The sequence below is a fragment of the Zymoseptoria tritici genome, chromosome 1 (genome assembly GCF_000219625.1).
Source record: "Zymoseptoria tritici IPO323 chromosome 1, whole genome shotgun sequence".
NCBI lineage: Eukaryota > Fungi > Ascomycota > Dothideomycetes > Mycosphaerellales > Mycosphaerellaceae > Zymoseptoria > Zymoseptoria tritici.
Genome location: NC_018218.1, coordinates 3,905,235 through 3,925,209, shown reverse-complemented (window position 1 = coordinate 3,925,209; position 19,975 = coordinate 3,905,235). Strand labels below are relative to the sequence as shown.

The following is a 19,975-nucleotide window of genomic DNA, read 5'->3' as shown; positions in this document are numbered from 1 at the left end:
GAAAGAGTATGAACGAGTGTGGTGTTTGTAAAGTAACCGAAACTAAGCAATGTATGATAACACTGATCCCGATGCGACTGCACCACCCCGCAATCAGATGATAGTTTCAGAGATGCCATAAAACTCGATCGTGACGTTGAACACACCAACGAAATTTGGAAAGAGCGTGCCGAGATAGACGCGAAAGAAATCCGGTGTCAAATGAAGGTCAAATGGTAATGACAGGAGCCAAGAGGCAAAGGCGAGATTGTTTTGGTGTAATGGAGGTGCGACGATCGAGACGCGCGAGACATTCCAGCGCTGAGCATGGCAGACGTGGCGATGAAGGCTCGGACGGTGATCGAGATGCCCAAGGATGCCACTCTCGCACCACCATTGTTGGACTTGCTCAACGGTGCTAGTCATCAGGCGTGATGTCCAGGTCCATGAGTCCGGGGTCGGTGGTCTCCCAAGCCGTACACGCCACAGCGTTCCCGGGCTTCTGGCTGAATAGCGAGTATACCTCGACGAAACGATCTGAATTTTTTGTGAGCCAATCGATGTCGTTATGGATCATCTTTGTCAACGTGCGACGTCCGTTGAGTCCTGGGTATGGCGTCCAGGAGCAAGGCAAGCCTCGGTAGACACACGGTTTGCATCGATCGGTGCCGTCGATTCGCTCGCACTCCCTGCAAAGTGACATGACACAATAATCACACATGGTCCTCCTAGACAGGTTCCTGAAAGGATTCATCCAATTGTTGCCGGACATGCGTGGTAATTCGCCATTGAGCCAGTTCTGAGGATCGAAGCGCCAGTCCTGTTGACTGTAAACCCATGGTCGCCATTGGCCGCCGACATCGCTCAGTCCTGCATTCTCCATCTGCAGCTTGGCTCTGGCGAGGCTGTGCTCGACCTTTGGAAGGTTGGCGTTGAGTGGTGTAGTTCGTACGTTCGCTGTGGCAGTCTGTTCGAACTGATTGACCTCGAGCTGGATGAGAATTGGCCGCGAGTGAGAGACTGGGAACCAATCTGGGGCTCCATCCCAACGACTCCCGATGAGGTAAGCATAGAGTGCAGTGCCAATACAATACGATCGTTCGCAGCTCTTCGTCCCTCCTGGAAGAAAGTTGCCGGCCGTTTTGTCGACCTGGTAATATCGCGAGTACCACTTCTTCGACTTCTCCGAGTACCACGTGACGAAAAACGCGATCTTGTTCGCGTAAGATGAATTGTTGTATGGGCTGAATCCAGGTGTTCGAAAGTGTGGCACGCCGTGTTCTTGCTTGGCGGGATCGGAGGAGTCTTTCATCACCTCCCACCGAGGAACGACTCTGTCGCCTGGCTCTGGTCTGAAAAAATCATTTGCTTTCGGAAATCCTGTTCCGGGCCTGATGACGTGCTGAATGCTGGCTCCGTCAGGTAGGTAGAACACCTTGGAATAGACATCGCCTTGTTTCGCCAAAATTTTTGACGGGAGATGAAGAATGAACCTGTCAGAGAGCTCTTCGACGATCATGGTCGTTGGCTCGTAATCGGGACTCTGTGGATCGAGAGGACTCTTCCAGTTGCAGCCACCTCCCGATCCGAACGGCTTCTCTCTTCCCGGTCGACCTGGCGTGGCGAAACCAGTAATATTCATGGCTTCTCGACCGATAGAGCGGAAGGTCTGACAGACTTTGGCATCGTCAATGATTTCAAGGGCTTCGTCGAATTTCTTGTTGTCGTCGTCGATTTGGTTCGTGTAAGTTCCATTCATCGCAATCAAATCCGGGTGGTACGCCTCGAAGAGAAGTACAAAGAGCTGTTCCACGACGTACATCTGACCCTTTCCGATCACCTCGGAGTTTTCAATCATTTTGGGCAATTCGCAAAGCTGGATGACGTCGACTGATCGTGCCGCTCGGGCGACCTTATAATGGGGGGTGCTTTGAAACAGGTGTTTGGAAGACGTAGCGTCTCGGTGAGTTTGGAAGCGGTCTTGCATGTGTTTAGCTTGGCCGATGTAGACGTAGGGCTTGTGACCAGAGAACCGAGTATTGGGTTTGAAATCGCTGTAGATCCTCGCGTAGATGCCAGCGGTGCCATTCTTCGAGCCCAGGGTAATGGTCTTGCATGACGCCATGACTTGGTCCAGGGTGAAGCCATTCGTGTTCAGAAGGTCAAAGAGCTTCGGGGAGCAGCTCCTGATGCCAGTGCGGATCTTGTTGCAGGTCTCTCGAACCGAGTCGGCCGAACTGATGAACCGCTTTGCAGTTTGACTGAACGGAGGTAGCTCCTTGGTCTGACCTATCGCAGACAGAACCGAGGCAAAATGCCTGCGAGCATCGTTTGCTAGAGGAAGGATATGTTAGCTTTGTTGTACCAAATCCGTCGGAAGACATACCGAATGAATTGACTCCGGGAAAGTTGTCGGTCGCGGCACTCGTATCCACAGTGAAGGCCCTGATTTTGAGAGTAAGAAGTCCTTCACGACGCAGAGCTCCAATCTTCAAGTTTCCCAGAGGCACAATGAGTTCTCGATTTGGCTTGGACGTCATAATTTGCACCTTGGCTTCTTCGACTCCGCCGTTGCCGGTACGGACGGCTACGATCAGCCCACCTTCATCGATTGACATGATAGGCGGTCCGCTTCCGCCACCGCTCCTGTACGTTTGAATGCATTTGCACATGTGATTCTCATGTCGATGAGGCGCCATGATCGGGTTGATTGGGTGCCGTGGAGTATGGAGATGTGAGAAGAAAATGGGATAGTTGGGAGTTCAAAAGAGAGCGACTTGCTGCTATGATGTGGTGGACTGGTGTGGCGGGCTAGTGTGGTGGGTCGACGAGGTGCGTTGCTGTGGTGGGTCGTTGCGATTGGAGATGGTGTTGATATCTTGCAAAGGATGGCCGTGATGGTTGAGTACCAGGTGCCTTGATTGTGAAAAGCTGGTTGCGGCTGGTCAGCGTCATGAGATGGTGACTGATACTCGATGTCAAGATACCACACCAAAGACTGTACCTGAAACTCCGTGGAGGCCGACCGGGGAGAACAGCTCGAGCAGGACGATGCAAAGCGTGTCCTTCGGGCAGGGTTGGTGCTGGGAGTGGTGTGAAAGATGCGACTGGACAGGCTAGGGAGGAAATCAATCCCAGGGTGCGACACACCCGGGAAGGGAGAATTTCTTGGGATAGGGAGGAATGAGTAGCGAGCGATTGAGGTGGGAGGATAGGGTGCAAGAAACTTCTCAGGAAGGAGGGCTTCCGCCTTCTATGCGAATCGCAAAACCCACAAGATGATTTCGCTCCACCATACCATCTACGGTCACGCTCACAATATGGCGTAAGCGTGCGTCGACAGGTCTGTCCGAAGCAGCGAGCGGCATGATCTGTAACATCCAATACTCCTCTGCATACCAATAATACAGGCATACTTGCAGTGAGGCCCCGTTGCGCGAGAGATGCAGCATGGTAGCGCGGACAGAAACCATCAGGGGTTGGGAGATCGCGATCCATGAGAGCCTCGCCTCGGCAGCTGCGTGACCCTCCGATGCCCATGGCCAGGGAAGACCTCGAACAGCTCTTGGTAATCGCATTGTGACTGTGGATTACGACCGATGGTATCACCTTGTTGTGGAGTCTTCGTTGCTCGCGTCTTGGGACTGCGCGAATACCCGGTGTAACATCCTGATGTACGCAGGACATTGCGAAGGAAGGACCCAGACAAGGCACGCCCGCCCAGTGCAGCGGCTTCGGCTTTACTGCATCGCGAATCGGACCAAATCCGTTGTTTGGCAATGTTGAGGATGTTCACAGCGTGTCTTATCGTGTCCCCATAAATCCTGGCCGAATCTTTAGAGCAATTTGCGGATGCCAGTAGTACTCGTAAGGTATACATCGTAGCCATCGTGCATACCGAACCGGGTCGACGGGGGCCTGCGCGCAAGGTGTTTCCGATGTATCGCATCCAGGAGAGCTGCAAAAGGCGAGAAAGTGCGAAGATGGAGTGGGCCACGGGAGGCTGCAGACATATGAAGCCTGGAGGCTCGGACTTGAGGCTGGATGACGTTCGATTAAGGCGGTGGTCACACACGGGTGCTGACGAAGCGCCAAAGCGGCCAAGTCCGGAAGTTCGGAAATCGAATTAGCGCAATTCTGCAATTCTAAATTAGCGCGAAATGCGTCTATATGCTCGAAGTGTCGTATTTTGCCGGGCTTTCTCTCGCTTTATATGCTCTTAGGCTGTCCAGTAGCTATCGCTATTAACGATAGAGTATATATAGAAGCGATAATATAGAGCGAGGCTTCGTATCTTCGTCGTTACGACGTAAGGACGCACCTCTCTTTGTTGCATTTTTGCGAAGTTAGAATTTTGCCAAAAGTTATAGCAACGACAAAAGTCTTAGTAGCAAACTCTAAATTATAATATTCGAAGTTCGAGGTTTCGACATTCGAGATTCGAGGTTTCGACGTTCGAGATTCGAGGTTTAACGAAGTACCTTCTTCGTAGCCTCTCTTTAATAACGAGAAGAGATAGATAGCTAAATAGATAGTATATCTATACGCCCTATTAGACGTTATATATGCTATAAGAAGCTGTCCTTCTACGTAGAAAGAGGCTGCCCTTTAAAGCGGGCATTTCTTACAGGAGAAGGCATTTTACGCTAATGCGATTTTGCGATTTTGCGCTAACAGGATTTCCGAACTTCCGGACTTGGCCACTTAGGGCCTACCTAGTGCTCCGCCTCTGTTCCCCACGCGTTTGATAGCATCGTGATTGGCCGGTGCGCCAAGTGTGCCGGTATGACATTGTGACACCCATCATCAGGAGGAGAGCCGCCACGTCGTGTGCTGGTGGATCGATCCGATGAGAGAACATGGAAAAGGGCGGGAGCAGCACTACACTGCACACTTGAGTTTGCCACTTGCATAAACAGCATTAGGCGGGATTTCAAGGGCGGGCGTTCCGATTTCCAACCAAGTTGCTTCGGTTGACAGCAGTTGTCCAAGCTTCGAATTCGGGTGCCAAGGCAGTAGAATAGAACTACTGCGAAGCCCCGACACGGGTCGCTCGACTTCGGTGTGAGGTGTGCATGCGCTTTCGGACATGCGCTTTCGGACATCAACGTAACACAGCGAGCGACTTTCTGGCTCCGCGCGTTGTGCGACCCGACCTGGAAAGTCTCTGAGAATTGTGATTGTTTTCCTCTTGGAAGGACACGTGGCCCGACGATCGCCAATGCGGCGTGTTGCACGAGGCTGACGCACGTACAGTCCGCACATCTCCGAAATGCAGAACAATGAAATTATCGTTGATGGTGTCGACAGAGTGCCTTCCGGATAGCCACAGGCATGACTCGCACACACGTCGGCGAGATCGAGAGGGCCGTGCAAATGAGACGAGGCGTGCGATAGCGAGATGGCGAACGGAGACAGGGGTGGACCAGGCTCACACCTCGATCTGAAAGAACTTGACCTGAGCAATGCTCATAAGTGGGCTCGCTGTGGCAGCTATTCTTGCTCAATTGTTCGCTGTCTTTCGTCATCCGAGGACTGTTCGGTCTGCATTGTCGTCTTTGCTCGAAGTACGTTGCTGCTATAGCGAGCGTCCAGCCCTCGAGAGTCCAGCTTGGCTAACCAATTTTGAAACAGCTCTGCAACAGTCATGGCTGAGAACAACGGAGAGCACGTTGATGGTACCCACTGTGTGCATTGCCCGGCTCACCTCCGCGACCATTGCCCTGGGCTCACGAACAGTCGCCAATATCAACCCTCGACTGCCAACAGTATGGCGGCTGTGTTGGAGGCTTCCGGGCCACTTGACTTCCGCTCGAGCTTCCGGAGTGCAGCAGCAGTGCGTGAATCTGTGGCAATCGAAGACATATCTTCGCTACTTGCCCTGTTGCGCGCCCAAGAGATAGACGACTCGGCCTCCGAATCCGACTCCTCCGCATCCGACGACTTCGACGAAATGCCCATTCTCATCCCGCACGACTACGATTCTGGTCCCTCGATTACGTTGCGTACCACTTACGCCGACAGCTTGACCGTCAACACTGCCGAGACATTCGAATGTGCCATCTGCCGAGAGCGTCATGACAGCGGTCACAAGACAACTTGCGGACATTTGTTTGACGTGGTGTGTCTGCAGGATTGGGTTCGGATATCCGAGCCTCAGGAAGGATTCAAATGTCCGACTTGTCGTGCTTCGCTCGTGGCCAATGACATTATCACCGAACCAGATGCCGCCAACACCGTTGAGACGCCCACGGCGACTACACAATCTGCTTCCACCGCCTCTCGGTATACTTTGACGAGCAATGTTACCAACGTGCGATTCTATGTGGCTCAAGTCGATGGGCCTCATCCACAAGTCTATTTTGGCAGCACCAACAACATTCAGGCTCGGGAGTATGAATTGCGCCGCCATGGCCTGGCCGTACACTGGCAATGCGAAAATCACTTTTCCAGGTATATTGGCACCGGAGATCGAGCTCTCGCTCTTGCGGATGGCAACCCTTTGTCTGAGCTCCGCGGAACTGAAGTGTCCTTGGACGACGATGAAGAAGAGGAGGGCATGCTCGACGATGTTGAGGACAGTGGCGCCGCCTGAGGATACTGTCGTAGATCAAGCGGCGGCAGAGAAAGCATGTGGTCGGGCAAGTGGCCGTGCCCGACGACCGCGGTGTCGAGAGGACGGTGAAATTGCGCTCTTGATGAGACATCGATTGAGGTCGAAACAGATAGATCATTGAATACTGCTGGAGAACAGCTTCCAAGTGCGACATGGTCAAATGAGTTCCACTCTCAATCAAAATGATGTTCACTGTCTTCGCAATTGACTGTTTTACTCAAAGAGGGTTGGCAATTGCTAAAGCTAGGCGCCGTCGCTTGCATTGCATCAGATCTGAGGCGGAGTACAGATCGACGCTCGAATTCCTTCTGCAAGATCACACGAATCGCATGGTATTGAAGAAACTACATATGCACGCCTTTCGTTCAAATATGGGAGGATACATGGACATTTCTGACAATTCATCTGCTCATGAAGGTACGTTGCAACTATTGGCTGCGATGTCAAGGCGGTCGCTGCGCCGGGCATGCCTGTGATCACGCCATTGGAGTTGGTTTGTGTGAGGTACTGGGTGTTGGGATTCGAGTAGGGAGGGATGCTAATGGAGGAAGAGCTGGAGCTCACAGCCTGAAGATGTCTGTTAGCTGGGTTCATCGTTCCGATTCCCTAGAACGATCGCATTCGCGTACCGGAGCCTGAGCGTAAACAGCGGCCATGAGGGGCGCAACGGCGAGGAAGTACTGCATTTTGGATGTGAATGTCGGATTTCGTTCGGATAACGTTCGGATGTCGTTCGGATGGATTCGATGGTTTGGTAATATCGTGAAAGATCTGGAGTAAACAACTGGACTTGAGGGCTGCAAATCAATATATGTGAAGAGATCTCTGCCGCCAGGGGAACGGGATATTTATTGGAAGCAGCAAGTCCATGCGCCTTCAATCTCGTTTTAGCGCGTCTTGACCACGACGACCACAACGCGCGCGGCAGAACAAGCCTTTCCTGCCCTACACACATCGCTCGTTGCTATTTGGAGCTTGACCATTCGTTATCTGGAGCTATTCCCCACGAAATATGCACTGTGCACGGACAAGCGAGCCGAAGTTGCGGACTTCGCGAGGTAACGAGCGGACGCAACGAGGGAAGTGAGTACCGAGGAGCCCGAGCTTGCGAGGACAGCGACGGGCGTACGATACCCGAGCGCGTAAGGCATAGGCTCGTTAGAAAGGTTAGCAAAACTATTCTAGCCGCCGGAGGCTCCAATGCGAAGGTGTTGGAGAAAGCTCCAAATAGCGAATTGCTAGTAAATCGAATAGCTCCAAATAGCATCGAGCCACACATCCAATCGACGACGAGAATGCAATGCGGGTATCATGCGACGATATGTATTCGAGACCATGCTCGACAGGGTACTGAGCGCGGTCTCCCGACTCATCATGCTGTTGTGCATCGTCGTGTATATTATGCAGCATCTTGACCATCCCGCGCGGCGTCGTCACCTAGGCGACTTGCTAAGGTAGAGTGTACACGATCTGCTGCGGTGCGAAGGAGTGGCTTGCCGAGAATAGACTTGCTCCGACGTCGTCAACTGGAAATTCATGCTGCAAAGGAAGTGCATGAATCAGGACGTTGTCTCTCTTTCATAAGTGCAAGATTCAGAGAACTTCCCTATTCATCAACTCTGAGCTCCTGCATGCGATACGACCGAACAGCTTTCGCTCTCAACCTTTCAACCGAGCGCTGTTTAGAACTACCTTCTCCACAATTGATTGTTCCGTGTTTTGGTGGGACGCCAACTTCTCCGAGATCTTCACGCACACCCCACTTCTCCCCGGACATCCCCTCCGATGATCCATCCCGCTGTGCCGCACCTCACCAAACTTGTGACCCACTGACCGCAGCTTGTGGCATTGTGCCTGTTGGTGGCAACAGGCATCATCGCTGCAGCATCGGGAGACCTCGCCGGTCGTGCTCGAGAAATTGGAAAAGGCACAATCAGGGCCTCTCACTGGAACTATCCGACCATCGCTCACATCAGGACATGTCCTACATTTGTCACCACGATGAGATCCATTTGAACCCGGCATGGCGTCCCTGATGAGAATCCGAAAATCATCCATTCGGTCGTGGCTATACACCCATAGAGCTGACCAGCACAGTGATGCCGTCAAAGGCCTCCCAGACGCCTTCTTGGGTCTCGAAGTGCCACTCACTCTCTCGGCACAAGTTCGACTGGGAGCACGCGGATACAGGTACTTACTAGTAGTTCTATCTGGCTCATCATCAAGCACTCCTGCTGCGAATTGTCCCGCCCCGAGGCTACTACGCAACTCCGAACAGTTCTACCCAGCAGCTCCTGAAACCTTCACCTCTGTTAGCGCGTCCGGAATAACCTTTGGCCGCTCCAGCAAGTCGTCGCCCATGAACGAGCTCGCCGGAGCGGAAACATTGTCGAGTTCATCCTGACAGACACCGACCAGAATTGATCCAGCGAACTCTTTGCAGCGGACGCCGGCTCTAGTCGCGACAATGGAAGAAGATGCGGCCGCCGTTTCTCGCTTTCTTAAATAGCCCGCTTCCCTCAAGTTTCCTTCTCTTTCCTTCATTTCACTTTCGAAGTGCTCTTTGTGAAATACTCCTCTACTTTGGATACCATCCAAGCACTACCATTGCTTGATCCAGTCCCTATAAGCTAGACTGTCTATCCTTCCGGACACTCCATACAGTAAGACATTCCCTGCTCAAACAAGCTTGGCCGCCAGATCACTTCAACGGATGCTGACAATCATTCAAGATCATGGCTCCACACGCCAACGACTCCGAGGGTCTGGCCACCGGCATTAACGTGGCTGCTTCAAGAGAGGCCGCCGCCTCTGGATTCACCGTCGAGGCTTCCAACGTCAACTACAGCGAGGAGGACATCCTCAGCAAGTACCACTACCGCACAACAAAGGTCGAGCGAACCGGTGGCAGGGTCGTTGCCAGTCCGCATGAGGCTCTCTTCGACTTCAAAACCAAGCGTCACGTCGGAAAGGTCGGAATGATGTTGGTGGGTCTCGGTGGCAACAATGGAACTACCGTCACAGCTGGAATCATCGCCAACCGCCGTAAACTTACCTGGGAGACTCGCGAGGGACCTCGCGCTGCCAACTACTACGGCTCTGTCGTCATGTCGTCAACAGTTAAGCTCGGTACTGACGCTGAGACCGGTGCGGACGTCAACATTCCACTCCAGGGCATGCTTCCAATGGTTCATCCAAACGACCTTGTCATTGGTGGTTGGGATATCAGCGGTATGGATCTCGCCGCAGCAATGGACCGCGCAGCAGTTCTTGAGCCCACATTGAAGCAGCTCGTGAAGAAGGAGATGGCTGCCATCAAGCCTCTTCCCAGCGTTTACTACCCAGACTTCATCGCCGCGAACCAGGGCGATCGGGCTGACAACGTCATTCCGGGCTCCAAGGCTTGCGAGGAGCACGTTGAACACATCCGCAAAGACATCCGTGATTTCAAGTCTGCCAACGGTCTCGACAAGGTCATCATCATGTGGACTGCCAACACCGAGCGATATGCCGAGATCATCCCCGGCGTCAACGACACCGCCGAGAACCTGATGAACGCTATCAAGACTGGTCACGAGGAGGTCTCACCTTCCACCGTCTTCGCCGTCGCATCCATTCTCGAGAACGCTCCATTCATCAACGGCTCCCCGCAAAACACCTTCGTGCCCGGCGCCATCGAATTTGCCGAGCAGCACAACGCTTTCATCGGCGGTGACGATTTCAAATCCGGCCAGACGAAGATGAAGTCTGCTCTGGTAGATTTCTTGATCAACGCTGGTATCAAGCTCACCTCCATTGCGAGCTACAACCATCTTGGCAACAATGATGGCAAGAACTTGTCCTCGCAGAAGCAGTTCCGCTCCAAGGAGATCTCCAAGTCCAACGTTGTTGACGACATGGTCGCTGCAAACAACGTCCTCTACGCTAAGGATGAGCACCCCGATCACACTGTCGTGATCAAGTACATGCCCGCGGTTGGCGACAACAAGCGTGCTCTGGACGAGTACTACGCCGAGATCTTCATGGGCGGCCATCAGACCATCAGCATCTTCAATGTGTGTGAAGACTCCCTCCTGGCATCACCCCTTATCATCGATCTTGTGCTCATCGCCGAGCTGTTCACTCGCATTCAATGGCGTCGTGACGGTGAGAGCGAATTCAAGAACTTTCACAGTGTGCTGAGCGTGCTGAGCTACATGCTCAAGGCGCCATTGACGCCGCCTGGCGCACCTGTCATCAACGCTCTTGCGAAGCAACGCAGTGCCTTGATCAACATCATGAGAGCGTGTGTGGGTCTGGAGCCGGAGAACGACATGACACTGGAGCACAAGCTTTATTGAAGAATGCGATGCAGAGCGAGGATACCCATGATGATTTTCGAATATGACGTGTTAGAGGGGAGTGTGCATTGATGTGGTCTCGGTGTAATGTGGGTGGGAGCAGGAGGGTCAATAGATATACATCGTGTGGAAAACGATTTCAACAATGCCTACCGATCCACTGCTTTTCATCCTGGACGTCTCTTATGGGCGAAAGACCAGGGTACTGTGCGGGTCGATTTCAAGCTATAGCAATGAATCGCCTCTGAGAGGCTGGAGTGCCGCTGTCGGTTTGATGCAGGCAAGCATGCTGAGAATACCGGAGAGGCCGTTCGAGAAATATGTGAGATTTGGCGTTCGGCAGTCGCATCGCCAGTCTCGGCTTCCCACTCGCATCGCACTGCCCTTTTTGCCAAGGTCCGTCCTGAAACGGAGCCACGATACGTGCTATCGCGACCGTACAGTGGAGTGCGGCCTTCATCTCCGGCGGCGTAGCACTATTCTCAGGCGCTGCCCAGATTCAGGTAACTATCGATTCCGATGCTTGGATATCACCCGTCCGACCTCACACTCCCCTCCATCACTCTCCTCTGTATTCAGACCACTGTCCACGATGACACGCATAAGTCTACCCTTCTTGACCCTTCTCGGCTTGGCCAGTGCTCGAGACATCGTCTTCCCGCCAGTAGCAGCTATGCAGCAGCCCATTGGTAGCTTCGCAGTAGACATCGCAGAAGACCCAGCACTCGATATCTCAGGAGCACGATATCTGGGCTTGACGACTTACGCCAACTTGCCATATGTCCATTGCCTCGCAGCAGAGGGCGAGGAGGTCGAGGCCTACGACATTGCTTTTCTGGGAGCGCCGTTCGATACAGTTTGTCTCGAAAGCTTGTACAGATATCAAGCTGTGCTGATCCTGAGTTTTCGACAGGGTGTGACGGCTCGGCCTGGAGCTCGATTTGGACCGAATGGCATTCGTCAGGGTTCGAGACGGATCGAAGAAGAAGCGGCTTGGAATGTTTATACAGGTATGGTATGGTAGATGGCAGGCTGGTGTTTCATTTTCAATGCGGCTAAGATGTGTAGGGAAGAATCCGTTCAAACAGGGCCTTGTAATCAGGGATTGCGGTGATGCGCCATTGACGGTACTTGTACGTATCACAGCATTCTGGAGCGAGTATACGGACTGACTGAAGCAGGATAATACGATCGCCCTCAAGCAGCTCGACAAAGCTCACAAGGTATGGCATCGATTGCTCTCGAGGGTGTATCATCGCTGATCATGCTCTAGGTCGTCTCCGGCCGCAAGACCAACTCATCTGAGTTCACAGTTCCTCGGATCATCACCTTGGGAGGCGACCACACCACAACACTATCAGCCCTTCGATCAACGTTCAATCACTTCGGGAAGGTCAGCGTGATTCACTTCGACAGCCGTGAGTTTGAGCATTCCCAAGACGTCTCGGATGCCATTAACTTTTCTGTGCCTCGTCAGACATCGATACATGGGATCCTCAAGTACTGTCGGGAGGCATCTCGGATTACGCTGGGGTCAATCACGGCACGTTTCTTCACATCGCAGCGGAAGAAGGACTGATCAGCAATTCGTCCATTCATGCCGGAATCAGAGCGCCAGTTGCCAACAAGAAGTATGACATGAAGCATGATAGAGCGTGTGGTTTCCACAACCTGAAGGCGAGAGATCTCGACAAGCTGGGCATGGCGGGTTTCATCGAGAAGATCAAGGAGAGAGTCGCTGGGTCGAAAGTGTATATTTCGGTGGATATAGATGTCCTTGATCCGGCATACGTGAGTATGGTCGAAATGACGACTGAAGAGTACAGTTATGCTGACGGAGCTGCAGGCACCGGCTACAGGAACTGCCGAGCCAGGTGGATGGACGACGCGAGAACTGCTCACGATTCTCGATGGTTTGAACGGCCTGGAAGTTGTCGGAGCCGATGTCGGTAAGTGCGGATGCAGGTCCCGGTAAAGTCATCGGACACTGACTGTATCAGTCGAGGTGGCTCCCGTGTACGACAATGGTGGAGAGACCACAGTACTCGCAGCGGCAGAGGTGGCCCTCGCTCTGCTGCAGGTCATGGTCGATACTGAGGTGGCACCGGTGGAAAAGCCTTCTGCATGAGTCTTGATCTTTGCGAGAAGGATGCGTGGATGGATGGCGTGGGCTGTGGATGCCATTGCACGGTCGTGCAACGTGCAAAAGAGTGGGAGAGTCTCGATCTCATCAACTTCTTCGACGAAAATGTGTTTTATCCCTGTACGCGCATGGAATTTGGTCCCGGGCAGCCGGTACAGTACAGGCCAGATGGCTTCCGTCCCGGGCCGCGGCATCCGCCCGCCAAGAGTCAAGCGATCAACGTCTCTCCATGCGGAGAGCCATCTTGAGCATCATCGACTCCGATTTGACGAGACATTACCACCTTCACGTCGAGTTCAACAATGCCAGGCTTCGAACCAAAGCACAAAGTCGATCTCGACCCACCAAAAGACGACATCATCAGTCTTGAATATCTCTCGAAATGTGACGGTGCGTGGCTCTCGCGTCCCTCCAGTTTTTATGGTCGAGGATACTCATGGTCGCACCAGGAAAGCACGAAGACTACCCCACGTACGTCGCCATCAAAGGGACGGTCTTCGATGTGACCGGTAACAAAGCTTATGGACCGGAAGGCTCGTACAAAGGTGGGATGATCTCCACGCCGAGTTCAACGATTCCGCGGATCGACTGACAAGTTGATCAATGGACAGTTTTCGCTGGAAGGGATGCCTCGCGGGCGCTCGCTCAGTCTTCTCTGAAGGAGGAAGAGTGCCGGCCGGACTGGTACGATCTCACAGACGAACAGAAGAAGGTCCTGAACGACTGGTTCACTTTCTTCAGCAAGCGATACAACATCAAAGGCAAAGTCGAGGGCGCACAGAATACCGGAGAGTAGGCACGATGCTTTTGAATCAATTGCACATTATTCATCACCAATCTGCTGCGCAAAATTCGACTGACCCGAAATGTCCTGTCCTGTCCTGTCCTGCCCTACCCCCACGAAAACACGCGCAAAAAACACTCATTGGGTATGTAGGTCCGAACACCAAACGCCAGTCCGTGAGCCGAAATAGAAAGGAGATCCATTGCGCAATTCATGAAGGAATCATGTCCTTCATCACAGCCTGAGCTGTGCTTGCTGGGCACGACGTATGTTGGCTTGCTGGCCGCATTCCCGGCAGATCTGGTTGGCGCTGATCCATTCGCGCTTGATCGACCAGGCGCCGAAGCACTGGTGATTGGGATCGTTGCGAGCAAAGTGACAGTGCTTGATGAGACGTCTGCCAGAGTGTCCGCATTGGAAGTGAATGACTTCGAACTGCGTTGTGCGTCGTCAGGTGGATTATTCTCAGCGCTGTGCTCGAGCGGTCGACTGCTTACTTGACACATGATCGAGGTGTGCCTATGCTCGGACGGGAGAAGAAGAGGCGGTGTGAAGTTCTGAACCCGTAAGTATGGGTCATTGCGTTTGAGAGTCTCGTCATACGTACTGAGCTGATAAGTGCGAGGGTCTTCCACGCAAATGTGCAGATGGGAGCTTCCAAAATGGCACGGTAGCTCCACCACAACCTGAAAAAGACAATGCAAAGCCCGGTATCCGTATTGAGTGGCAGTAGACGAGCAGTAGACGGAGATGCTTTGCAGTCTCAAAGCTGCGTGGTTGCTGCTCTTATATTCATGGATTCACATCCCACTCTGGAACGCACAAGCACTGCTGTAGCTCGTAGACCAGACCACGACTCTACCTGGACCCACACATTGACCAGATATCGAGTCAATATCCTGGACGCTGGGCGCCACGTCCATCTCAAACCTCGCCCAAAAGCCTGTTGCATCGCTATACTTGGGAGTTGACAGGGTTGATGGAATATGACGTGGACAGAAAGACGGCCCAGAAGCTCTCAAATCGAAGCTTTCTGCTTGGTTGGTGGTGAACGAGATCGCAGGCTGTGAGGCACTTGTGATACATTACGGAGAATTGTGAGCGGGTCTGAGCCTACCATTCTGGAAGGGATGAGTAGGCATGCCACATGCGACTACGTTGATGAGGATTCAGTCGCCGATGAAAACGGAGGGAGCGGAGATTTCTGATATGTCACATATCAACTTTTCACCGCATCTTCAGCGTTTCCATCGTCAACTGCATCGTCTGTCCGTAAGGTTGTGCGCCTCTGCGGTGTCCAGTCCTAAGTAGATCCACTCGGCGATCGCGGGTATCGTGACAGTTTACATGACACGGACGTCGCACAGAATTGCTCGAGGCACCGCAGCCCCGGCAGGAACGGCTCCTACAGCCTGGTAGTAGCTCGAGCTGGCTACGCCTGAACGCGCGAGCACGCACTGCATGCCTGAGCACTCTCACTAGCCGGCGGTTGTCTACCTCCCCGCGACTAACAGACCAATGTTCCGGCAAGTGTGTGAGCGAAGGCGGTGGAAATTCAAAGATGATTGGTACCGTGGTACCAAGTGTGGCTGTTGTTTAGATGAGATCTGACCAGTGTAGGGAACACTTCGCGGCAGTGTTGTATCGTGGATCCTTGCTGTCCGCATCCCACGCGGACCGATCAACGTCACGTCTCGAATTTGTTGAAAGCGTGGGCGCAACGATGGTCGTTCAACAATTTCGTTAATCGCTGCGAAGACTTCGTTGAGATATGTACGAGTGCGGATGTTGTGTAGCAGCCAACCAACCTGTACATGGAGTTTTGACGTGGAATACAGTCCATTGTGACCCTCTTTGGACAGGCTGAAAGGTCGTGTTTCGTGCCACCCGTGGCTGACGTACGGCAGCACGAAGATACGATGTTGGATCCTATCGCATTACTTTCCACCCTTGCGATTCTTTCGCATCGCGCGCTTCCGTCCAATAATTTGGTTTCGTCGGGCGAGCTTCTCATCGGCCGGCTGCTTCGACTCCGTTCTCGATTTCTCAGACCGCGAGGTCGCCGATGTTGGCGAAGGTACAGCATCCTCCCTCTTGCGTTTCCGCGAACCCGGCTTGCCCTTCGCATCCTTCCAATTCGGCGCTTTCCCGCCCTGGCCACCCTTCCCACCCTTCCCACCCTTCGCGCCCTTCGAACCGCCTTCGGCTTCATTCTCTGCGATGCTCTGAGTGACAGCAAGGCTACGTGCCCTAGCCTTCTGCTCGCCTTCCTTCCGGCGCAGTACCACTTGTGCATTTTCAATGGCGAACTCCACTATCAGTCTCTTCTTTCGGTCAGAAACGTCCTCGCGGCTCTGCTTGCCCTTCGCTTCCTGAACCTGGTACCCGACCGCATGCCCGTTCAACCATCGCAAGCCCATCAAAGCATTGCGATGAGTGTAGTACTCGATGAAACCGTATCCCCGACTCCTGCCGGCACCGGCTTCCTCGCTGACCTTGGTGCCTCCTGCAGACTCGAACACAACCTTGGCTTGCCGCACGATACCCTTGCCCGACTTCTTGCGAGCTAGCTCCGCTTCGCGCATCTCCTCTCCCCCGCGAGACAGCTCCTCTTTCGAGAGCCTTTGCCGCGATCCAGCTTTGACGTCGGAAGCGAATCCGACAACGGCATCACGCGCCAATGCTTTCAACTCTTTCGAACCAATACTGCGTGGGATGTTGCGCACAGACAGGCGCGTCAAACTGAGGTGGAGTGACGGGTTGCTTTCGATCAGGGTCTTCCGCTGCTTGGCGCTACCCTCCCTCATAGCCTTCTCGGATGGGGATAGCTTCTCGTAGAGCTTCGAATTGGATGGAATGGTACCTTCGGAGAGGAGGTAAAGCCGGCGCTTGTCCATGTCTCGCTTGTTCCGATGTACCGTGCCCTCCTCAGTCAAGCGGTTGGCCTCCGATTTTTCCACGGCTTTAGTGACCTGGAGTACGCGTCCATCCAAGGTGTAGCGACCAGTAGGATCGGCATCGTCGTTTTGCAGGATGGAGTGCGGGTTCAGCACAGGCTTGCCGTCTTTGCCTTTTTCTTGCGCCTGAGGAAGCTGCCTCGCAGGCGCTTCACGAACGCAGGCATCGGCATCGTCCTTGTTGTAGAAGCATACAAAGCCAGTGCCTTTGGAGCGCTCCGTCCCGTAATCCATTACCACCCTGGCGTATCGTGTGTTTCCAAATTGCGCGAAGTGGTCCTCAAGATCCTCGTCCGTACATGTAAAAGGCAAGTTGCGGATAAAAAGTGTCGATGATCGATCGTCGGGTTTGCGTAGATTGCTCTCATCCTCGTCCTCGTCGCCTTCAGAATCGAGTTCGGCTCCACCATCACTGCTGGCGTCGTCGGATTCAATCTCCTCGTCGTTGTCGATCATCTCTTCCTCTGCAGCATCAATATCGATGTCTTCCTCGTTGCTGACCTCCTCTTCTGCTTTTTCACCTTTCACGAGGTCCTCATAGGTATCCTTTTCCACCGCCCAATCCACTGCCAAAGTCCGGCCGTCGATCTCTTTTCCATTCACACCCTCGATAGCCTTCTCAGCGTTCTTCTTGCCTCTCATTAGGACGAATCCGAAACCCGCCATCAAGCCAGGTCCTTTCTTTGGGATGTAAGCTTTCTTCACCTTTCCAAAACTCAGGAATAATTTCTCCAACTGATCTCCGCGCTTGATGGACCATGGTAAGTTGCGAACAATCAATTTCGTCGGCTGAACTGGTTCGTCCGGCTTCTTTGACGCATTGTGTTCCACCTTTTTCGGCATCTCACCGTCGGCATCAGCCACGCGCTTTCTCGGCTCTGCGATCTCGACTCGGAGCTTCTTGCCATCAATGATATGGCCATGAAACTGCGATTTGGCCTGAGCTGCGTCCTCGGCGTCGGCGAATGTGACGAATCCATATCCACGGCATTCTTTCGTTGCTGGATCGGTGACTGCGGTTGCATGCTTGACGGGGAACGTTTCGGAGAAGAGCTCGGTCAAGGATTCGGACGTTGTATTCGAAGGCAGCTGGCGCACGAACAGCGATCGTCGTTGTTGAACGGCGGCTTCTTTTTCGTCCGCTGGTGCATCGACTGCTGCGGTGGTTAGGTTCTCCTTTGTGGGGAGAAGTTGTTCTGCGCGATCCTCTGGAGCAGAATCTACAGCAGCAGCAGCTCCATTTGACAATCTTTGCTTCTTCTTTGCGGGTCCCATTGTAAATCAATCGAGTGTGAGTTGAGACAGTGGTGATCGTGGAAAGTTTCAATAATAAATTTTGGCCGGTAGAACTAGGTAAGCTTCGCCGGGTAGCACCGCACGGGATCGACGCAAGGCTGCATGGAAAGATAAACGCAGAGCATCGACATATGGACCTCGGGAGATGGAACAAGATTATCAAACGTGATCATGCATCACGGATGGCGAGCTAGAATTGCGAGTATTGAATACTGCCTGAAGCTGTTCTGGCAAGTCCAAGGCTCAAAACAGCTGTTCAGATCATCGCAAGCATTCTGCGACAACATTCTTCTCATGACTTTTTCCCTGTAAGAAGCTCTTCCGCCTCCTTGTTTCTCCCAGTATTGCTAGTCTCCGTCTCCTCTAAAGGCTTCGGGGCCGATCCGCTAGTATCAGCACTGATGCTGTTCCTCGCTGATGTCTTCAGCCGTTCCGAGTCCTCCTTCCGCAAGTCTTCTGTCTTGTCCTTTTCTTCATCATCATCACCAAGAGAGAAGGGGTCGTTATCGTCCTCTGGAGCCGGCGTAACACTGGTCAACGGCTGCCACTTCTTGCTCTTGTCTGTATCCGATGCATTGTTGCCCGTGGACTTCCGATCCGCGGCATCGACCTCGTCGACAGGGCCACTTTGTGGAGGTTTCGGTTGCGGCTTGAAGAGGTCCGGGTTGGCGGACTTCCTGCTGCTGGTACGCGGAGGCTGAGGCGGTGCTACGTAGCATGTTAGCATTGTCTCCCAGATACCTGTCTCGCCCATCCACTTACGAGCTTCATCGTCTCTCAGCTCCAATCGTTCAAATGCGTCCGCGCCGAGCTCGTGTGGGTCGGCATCGTACCGTTGCGTTTCAGTGCTACGACGTGTCCGCTCGGCTGACCTCCTAATCCCATGCAGTTGCTCGCTTTGGCTGGAGCCAAAGTTTTGTCGTGGAGGCCAGTTTCCCGAGTTTTGTCTGGAGCCTGACTGGGAGCCAGAGTAGAGGTCTTCATCCTCATCCCCATCAATCTTCTTCTTGAAGTTTGTGATCCAGCTGTTGACCACCTTTTGAGTCTCCAGAAAGCCCTCTTGAATGTTGCGACCGATCTCTGGAAGGTCGTCGTCAAAGAAGCTCCGCTCCTTGCCCTCCTCATCATCGTGGCGCTGCGAATTCGGTCCACGGCGACCAGGCTCGCGCTGATTGTATCTATTTTGCGTACGCTGTCCGTCATAGTTGTACTGCTCCGCAAGTCGTCTCGCGTACTGCTCATCCGCTTCAAGCTGGCTTACTGGCTGACGCTGCGTAGGCCTTGGAGGCTGTGGAGGAGGTCGTGCTTCTTCGGCTTGGAAATCGGGATCAGACATGCCCAGCAGAGCGTTGAACGCCGGCTCAACATTGCCACCGCTGGCAGCGAGAACCGCCTTGACGACTTTGGTGTCGATGGTAGGGAAAGCTTCGATCAAGGTATTCTCAGCTTGGAGATTCGGGCTCACAGGGCGTGGTGGTTTCGTAGGTGGGATGTCCTCCGTCTGCTCGTTGAACGAGACACGAGGACGTGGCGAGGAGACCTTTTCCGGCCTCGAAGGAGTTTCTTGTCCTTGCGGTGAGACAGTGCCGGTTTCTTGGTCGTTGTCGTTGAAATCGATCTCCTCTCGTGTCGTTGCCGATTCTTCTGGACGGATTGGCGAGACTGGAGTGCGGTCGGCCATGTCTGCTGAGTCTGAGCGTTGTGTTGTGGGTTCAGTTCGGTGATATGTAGTTGTAGCCCTGGAGGTAAAATAGAAGGAAAACGGTGATTGATTGTTCAAGTTGCTGCCGCCTTCGCATGTGTTTCAAGCTCAAGCTGGGCAGACTGACGCAAGGCTCTTGGCAACCAGACCCCAGGTTG

The 19,975-nt window shown here is 53.3% G+C and overlaps 7 protein-coding genes across 7 annotated transcripts; 4 read left to right on the top strand and 3 right to left on the bottom strand.

Annotated features, from left to right (window-relative positions):
• Window positions 1-397: 397 nt before the first annotated feature.
• MYCGRDRAFT_89719 (uncharacterized protein) lies at window positions 398-3,666 on the bottom strand (the record flags this gene model as incomplete). Its single annotated transcript, XM_003856434.1, has 4 exons — window positions 398-2,313; window positions 2,366-2,625; window positions 2,984-3,095; window positions 3,297-3,666. 4 exons carry the CDS (start codon window positions 3,664-3,666, stop codon window positions 398-400), a joined length of 2,658 nt encoding a protein of 885 aa, XP_003856482.1.
• Window positions 3,667-5,626: 1,960 nt separating this feature from the next.
• On the top strand, window positions 5,627-6,574 carry MYCGRDRAFT_89718 (uncharacterized protein; the record flags this gene model as incomplete). The annotated part of the gene is made up of 2 exons (XM_003857134.1): window positions 5,627-6,372; window positions 6,433-6,574. 2 exons carry the CDS (start codon window positions 5,627-5,629, stop codon window positions 6,572-6,574), a joined length of 888 nt encoding a protein of 295 aa, XP_003857182.1.
• Window positions 6,575-9,151: 2,577 nt separating this feature from the next.
• On the top strand, window positions 9,152-10,935 carry MgINO1 (inositol-3-phosphate synthase; the record flags this gene model as incomplete). The annotated part of the gene is made up of 2 exons (XM_003857135.1): window positions 9,152-9,258; window positions 9,328-10,935. The coding sequence occupies one exon, from the start codon at window positions 9,331-9,333 to the stop codon at window positions 10,933-10,935; it is 1,605 nt and encodes a 534-aa protein (XP_003857183.1).
• A 592-nt stretch (window positions 10,936-11,527) lies between these two features.
• Window positions 11,528-13,063, top strand: MYCGRDRAFT_31949 (uncharacterized protein; the record flags this gene model as incomplete). The annotated part of the gene is made up of 8 exons (XM_003857136.1): window positions 11,528-11,791; window positions 11,849-11,950; window positions 12,009-12,068; window positions 12,117-12,158; window positions 12,209-12,353; window positions 12,413-12,726; window positions 12,782-12,884; window positions 12,936-13,063. The coding sequence occupies 8 exons, from the start codon at window positions 11,528-11,530 to the stop codon at window positions 13,061-13,063; spliced, it is 1,158 nt and encodes a 385-aa protein (XP_003857184.1).
• A 317-nt stretch (window positions 13,064-13,380) lies between these two features.
• Window positions 13,381-13,911, top strand: MYCGRDRAFT_98659 (uncharacterized protein; the record flags this gene model as incomplete). The annotated part of the gene is made up of 3 exons (XM_003857137.1): window positions 13,381-13,468; window positions 13,528-13,623; window positions 13,690-13,911. The coding sequence occupies 3 exons, from the start codon at window positions 13,381-13,383 to the stop codon at window positions 13,872-13,874; spliced, it is 369 nt and encodes a 122-aa protein (XP_003857185.1).
• A 1,888-nt stretch (window positions 13,912-15,799) lies between these two features.
• Window positions 15,800-18,094, bottom strand: MYCGRDRAFT_31414 (uncharacterized protein; the record flags this gene model as incomplete). Its single annotated transcript, XM_003856433.1, has 2 exons — window positions 15,800-16,024; window positions 16,097-18,094. The coding sequence occupies 2 exons, from the start codon at window positions 18,092-18,094 to the stop codon at window positions 15,800-15,802; spliced, it is 2,223 nt and encodes a 740-aa protein (XP_003856481.1).
• A 313-nt stretch (window positions 18,095-18,407) lies between these two features.
• MYCGRDRAFT_107425 (uncharacterized protein) lies at window positions 18,408-19,851 on the bottom strand (the record flags this gene model as incomplete). The annotated part of the gene is made up of 2 exons (XM_003856432.1): window positions 18,408-18,823; window positions 18,878-19,851. 2 exons carry the CDS (start codon window positions 19,794-19,796, stop codon window positions 18,408-18,410), a joined length of 1,335 nt encoding a protein of 444 aa, XP_003856480.1.
• Window positions 19,852-19,975: the final 124 nt, after the last annotated feature.